This window comes from Lepidochelys kempii, chromosome 17 (assembly GCF_965140265.1).
Source record: "Lepidochelys kempii isolate rLepKem1 chromosome 17, rLepKem1.hap2, whole genome shotgun sequence".
NCBI lineage: Eukaryota > Metazoa > Chordata > Testudines > Cheloniidae > Lepidochelys > Lepidochelys kempii.
Genome location: NC_133272.1, coordinates 22173554 through 22179553, shown reverse-complemented (window position 1 = coordinate 22179553; position 6000 = coordinate 22173554). Strand labels below are relative to the sequence as shown.

The following is a 6000-nucleotide window of genomic DNA, read 5'->3' as shown; positions in this document are numbered from 1 at the left end:
CAAAGGAGGGTAGAATCCTGATCCCCATTTTAGAGACACAAAGATGTGACTTGCTCAAGGTCACCCAACACAACAGCCCAGGTCTCCCAAATGCCAGTGACTCTCCTTTAGGCCACACTGACTCCCTGCAGACCCCTGCATGCCTGGCCGCAGAGCCCCTTTTTCCCTGTAGCTTTTTTTTGGCAGGGGTGAGCGGAGCAGCCCACAATATTCCATGTGAAACCATACAGAAAATGCAGCGCAGCCCGAACAAGTAACTTCCCGTTGGACCCCAGACTGACCGGGACACCACAGAGCGACTGCCACTACGGGGCTGAAAGATTTATTTAAAAATTGAGACACCACAGTCAACAACACCTTAGACGATGAACCCCCTCCCCACATACAATAATTAAAAGCTCTGTGGGAAACAGCTGGCTGCCTGGGGCCCTGCGCGGGCCAGACGGTGCGGTGAGCTGCTCAGCTGCTTCCGGGACCTGCTCCCAGGGACGCTCGGTCACCCAGGCTCGGGACAGTTAAAAAAGAAACGAGGAAAAGTCACTTCACATGGAAACAAATGTTGGATTTCCCCGAGATTCATCTGAGATCCCTGTCAGCCTACCCTGCCCCTGTCCCGCTGAGAACCCATCAGCCCCCTCCATCTCTGCCCCCCAGAACCCCTTTGTCAGTCCCCACCTCCATCCTGCCGAGAACCCCTCCCGTCACCCCCCACCTCTGTCCTGCCAAGAACCGGTCAGCCCCACTCCTCCACAATCCCCCAGAACCCCGCCATCGGCCCCCCCCCCTCCAACCCCTTCATCAGCCTCCCTCCTTTTCCTCCGACAACCCCCCTGTCCCTGCTCTTCCTCCTGGCTCTGTCCCTGTGTCACCAGCCCGGGCGAGCTGCAGCCCGGAGAGCTGAGGTAGCTGGGGTTGAGCCACCCAGGTGGGACCCCGCACTGGGGGGAGGGAGTGTAAGCCACGACCCCTGCCGTGCCTGTTGCTGCTCTTATTGCTTTGGAGGTAGTTGCAGGCCAAGGGTGCTCCTTGGAGCCGGGGCTGTATTTGGTTTGTCGGCCTGCGGCGGGCATGGAATGGGGGTGGATCACGCTGACTTGCGGAGGCAGTGAAAGCACCAGACAAAGTCCTAGGGGGCTGGGAGCGCCGCCTAGGCTCAGCCAGGAGCAAGGTTCAGTGTTTAGTGTCAGAGATCCAGGGCTGGGGATGGCACGTGGGCGCCCTTGTGATGAACACCCCGGACCCACGTGCTGCCTGTCTGAAGGCCGGGGCTCTGTTTTCTCCTACATGCTGGGGCCCCAGAGAGGCACATGGTGCTACACGCCAGAACCAGCGTGGACAGCGGCTGGGCTGTCCCGGCTTGTCCCGCTATGGCTTGGGCTGGGCCATGGCCGTCAGCTTAGCTGGAGGTGGCTGGGTTATTACAGCTTCGGGAGGGACAAATGTCAGTCCTATCTGAAAAGGCGGGTTACTGGCCAGACTGGCCTGACCCAGCCTTGCTGGGAGCTTAGACCTGCCCCGGGGCCCGGCTGCAGCCATTGCTGACAAGGGTAACAGACACTTCCCATAGTTCAAGGGGACAGACTCAACCCCCAGGATGGGTGGGCAGGGGCAGCAATGGCTTCCGTGGAGCTGGTCTGAATCGGGCCCAACTACTGCCACGGCTTGAACCAGCTAGTTTTCAAATTAGACACTGGGGACCAAGTAGGTGGCAACCCCATCCCAGCCAGAGGCATGTGAGACTGGGCATGGACCCGCAGCCCTTAGCCCTGGCAGGGGGAGGGGGACCAGCCACGCACACCGGGCACTGACCCGCAGCCCCTCACCCTGGCAGGGGGAGGGGAACTGGCCACATGCATCAGGCACTGACCCGCAGACTCTAGCCTTGGCAGGGGGACCAGCCACACACACTCAAAGCCAAATTTGCCTCCACATCTCACTGCAGTGGGATTCCCATGGGATGAAACTGGCCCAGAGTTGCACGAACTGCCCCAGTGCAGGCTGCCAGCTGGGTACAAGCAGCCCAGTGTGCGGCCCGCAGGACTGGCCGGGCTGCGTCAGCAAGGAGCATCGACTGCTTTGTCAGCAGTGGCTGAGAGGCAGCACCGGAAAGCCCCCGCCCCGTTAGCAGAGCAGGACAGTGTTTTGTTACTGCTAGCCCAGCTCCCCATCCGTCCCCGGCTGGTGCTGTCTGAGCACGGGGGGCTGGGGATCTAAATGACGGGGTGGCCACGTTCCGAGCAGCTGGCTGGGCTCCCAGGGCAGGGGGAGCTTAGATCCCTGGGAGCCAAAAGGTACCCTGGTTGCCTTTGGATTCGCTGCTGCTAAAGGGGTGAAATGACACAGGCCACCAAGCGTCTTCAGCCTCCTCTGCCCCATCTAGAAGGGAAGAGAGGCGTTCCCAGGGGTCACTGCTATGTTCCCATCCCTCGCTTCCCAAGCAAACCCCACAGCAGCTCTCTGGGCCATGGGCTGCCCCCGCGGGCTCACAGTGCACAGAAGATGCCCAACCATGTACCAGCATGGAGGGCACAGAGGCAGCAAAGGGGACCATGCTTGTTCCAAATTCCAGAGCAGCTTTCTGCTCCGTAGCAGCCCCCGGCTACATTTTGCTAAAGCGGAGGGCACTGAGGGTCAGTCCAGCACCAGATGCCTGCAGTCTGCACCAGCCATGCTGCTCAGATCAGCGAGGAGAACTGGCAGCTGGGGGCCCTGAAGAGCCCTATTGCCGGATGGCTGGAGCCAGGGTCCAAGTGTCGCCTTCCCACTGGGCGGGGATCAGAGCCAGTGGGGCAGCTTCGCGTATTACCCGCCGGGGCGGCCCAGGTAACTCTCCCTGATGGCAAAGGCAGAGGCTGTGATGGAGCGGCAGGAGCACCTTTGACAGTGATTTATTGGTGACAGTGATCTGCTCCAGGCACTAGGCTGGGACAGCTCCCTGCTCTGGGGTGGGGATGGATCAGCTCCCAGGACCAGGCTAGGAGCTCAGTGGACTCTCTCCCATGCTGTCAGCCCGAGGCACAGAGGGCTCGGGGAATAGCAGGGCGGTAACTCAGGCGCTGCTCTCGTCCTGCAGGAGCCTGGGGGAGTGACTGGGTCTTGCGCCTCCCCACCCCATCCCCCACTGGCTGTCTAACACATGGCTTTAAGGGACCAGGGCTCCCACGGACTGCGTGCTGGGGCTCCGCTGGCATCTCCCCGCCGCGGGAGGCTGGCTGCCCTGGGATGGCCCCGTTTGAAGTGCAGTAAGACACGCGCGGATGAGGTGTTATTGTGGCACGCTGGCCATCTTCCAGCAGTGAAAGGCACTCGTCGTCCACCCCACGGGTGCAGCACGCCCCCACGGGCTCTGAGCTGCGCAGGGCCAGCTCAGAACAGCAAGTGGGAGAGGAAGTGTGGGGGTGGGGAGGGCTGTGTGCCCAGCTGCGAGCCCAGAGCCCACCCAGCCTCGCCAGCAGAAGAACCGGCTTGGCTGCATTTCCCTGCCCTGCCCAGCGTGACACAGGCACCGTCTGGCGGGATGCTGGCTCTGAACCGGGCCAGCGTCTGCACTGACGGGGCTGGTGAAGCAGTGGGGTCAGAAAGCCAGCTGGGAGCTGCTGCCACCAGGGCACGTCGCCGAGGCAGAACCGGTTCAGAGTCTGTGCAAAGAATGAACCAAGGGTTACAGTCGGAACCTACAGGCGGTCCCCAAAGCAGCTGCACTAAACATGCGGGCAGAGTCTTGTGTCCCGTGGCTGCGGGAGCCTTGCTCCTGGCACTTCAGGCCTCTGCACGCTCTACTTGCCCAGTCGAGGGTGGGGCGGCTGCCTGGCCGGGCGCGCTGGAGGAGGGTCCTTGGAACGCAGAGGACATGTGCTTCAAGTCGGATTTTGCACCGGTTTATTTTGTATCTTCAGAAAGAGCTGCACCAAGCTGGGTCCCGGCCAACTGAAGGGGCATCCATCGGCCGCTGATTCGGGCGTGGGAAGCTACTCTGCAGCTGGAGGGGGAGGAACACCAGCAAGGGTGGACAGAGGGTCAGAGGCTCTCAGAGTGGGCAGAACAAACGGAGGCTGTCAGCTCCTTAGGACCATCTTTTTGTTTCATGTTTGTGCAGCACCTGGTGTGGGGGGGCCTGCTCTGGGACTGGGACTCCCGGGCATTAGAGGAGAACAAATACTATTCCTGCCCGGCGCTAGGGACTCCTCCTCAGAGGAAATGGATGGTCTCCTCAACCACCGCCCTGCCCCGCTCCCCACAGCGCCCCCTGCTGGGAGAGGCTGGGCTGGCGTAGCCGGGAGCTCCCCCTAGCCCCAGCTCCCACAGCACTCCTAGTGGGAGTCTGTTTTGCGGTGTAATTTAGAGGTGTCATCTAGTGGGTTAAGCAAGGGACGCAGACACTCCTGGGCTCTACTCCCAGCTCAGACTCTTTGGGTGGCCCTAGGCAAACCACAACCTCTCTGCCTCAGTTTCCTCCACGAGGACTGTGGGATACTGATCCCCGCCCCCTGTGTCCCAGGGCGGGAGTTTTCCGGCAGGGACAGATGCTGCAGGAAAGGCCGTGGTGCTGCTGCCTGGGCTCTCACATCTCATTGCCTTTGTGCTCGTATCAGATTTCTCCAGGGTACCAGGGCAAGAGGCAGGGAGCGAATCTTCCCAGCTGGTCTGCTTCCTGCCCATCCCACCCCCCGCTGAGCTCAGGCAGTACACTTCCCTCCCGCTCCATCCCCGGGCACTTACCGTCCTCATCCCAGCCCTCCGCCACGCCTGCTAGCTTATAATGCTTCTTGCGGAGTTCTCCCAGCTTCTGGCGCTCCTTCTGCAGCTGGTTTTCCAGCTCCAACACTCGCACCTAGTGGGGAAGGGGAACGCCTTCTCATCACCTAGGCCAGCAGCTGTGCCTTAGTCCCTGTTTCTCTCCTCCCATGTCCCACCACACACCTTCCCATCCCCAGCCCACTCTGGGACTCTTCCCCAGCCTCAGCTCCCCAGCAGCGTGTTTGTCCGCTAAACCCCCCCTCGTTAACCCTTGACAGGCCAGAAACAATGGGGCAGACTTTAGCCAGCCTAAGAGACGATGTCCCTACCTGAGAGTCCATTTCCTGGCGCTTGATCTGAGTTAGTGTCATGCTGGAGAAGTCCATACTGTCTGGGGGGGAAGAACAGACAAGTTGTACCTGTTACCAGTGCCCAGGACTCCCCCGGACACTGTGTTGAGAATGCCGAGCGGGCTCTCCAGCCGACGGATGAGCACACGCCCAGGAGGGGGCACACCGACATGAAGGATGGGCCCGATGGGCGAATGGAAGGAGACAGTGAAATGGGAGGGGCACTGATCTACACAGCTGCTGGCGAAGTGACGAGCCCTTTAGGGAAGCTGGGCAGAGATTACCCCACCCAGATGGGCCTAGCACTCACCTTTCTCCTCAATCTGAGATTTCCCTGACTTGGTGGAGGCCACCACCTCGGCGGTGGCCTGGTTCACGCCTCGCGATGCCTGCCGGAGCCTGGCCAGGTTAGCACTGTCCTTATCTGCTTTCACCTGCCGGATCAAAGAGAAGGGTCACATTCACCTCACGCAGGGGATGGGCCAGGAAAGGAAACAATCCATCTGCTGGGCTGGCTCCAGGGGCCATGTGAGCACAGCACAGCACAGCATGTGCTCTGTGCCTATGGCTGCCAGGAGCCCAAAGCCATGTTGGTGGCTAGCACACAGGGCCAGACTGAGGCCTGCCACTGAGCTGGTTGGGGGAGGGGGTAAAGAGCCTCCTCTTTGCACAGGTGTGTGGGAGAATCGCTCACCAAGAGCAAGGATTGCGTGGGAGGAGTCGTACCACTAGCCCCGCCCCCCACGCCAGGGGAAGGAGCCGTACGCTAGCCCCGCCCCCACAACCCATGTCCCCATTCCGTCTGCCCTGCTCTCCGGCTTAGGGCATGCAGCAGCAGGCCTGCTCCCCCTACAGGCACTGCTCTGCCCACCCCGGGGCTGTTCCCACGACACATAACCACACCCTCAGGAGA

General features: G+C 61.1%; 1 protein-coding gene across 9 annotated transcripts in view; it reads right to left on the bottom strand.

Moving 5' to 3' along the window:
* Window positions 1-796: 796 nt before the first annotated feature.
* HIP1 (huntingtin interacting protein 1) overlaps window positions 797-6000 on the bottom strand; it is a 166294-nt gene continuing 161090 nt past the window's right edge. For all 9 annotated transcript variants that reach the window (XM_073315948.1, XM_073315950.1, XM_073315947.1 and 6 more), the window contains 4 exons: window positions 5398-5521; window positions 5067-5128; window positions 4720-4831; window positions 797-3979 (listed from right to left, as the gene is read on the bottom strand). In XM_073315948.1, the coding sequence (XP_073172049.1) occupies window positions 3969-3979; window positions 4720-4831; window positions 5067-5128; window positions 5398-5521 (309 nt within the window). In that variant the 3' untranslated portion in view covers window positions 797-3968. The remainder of the gene's footprint in view (window positions 3980-4719; window positions 4832-5066; window positions 5129-5397; window positions 5522-6000) is intronic.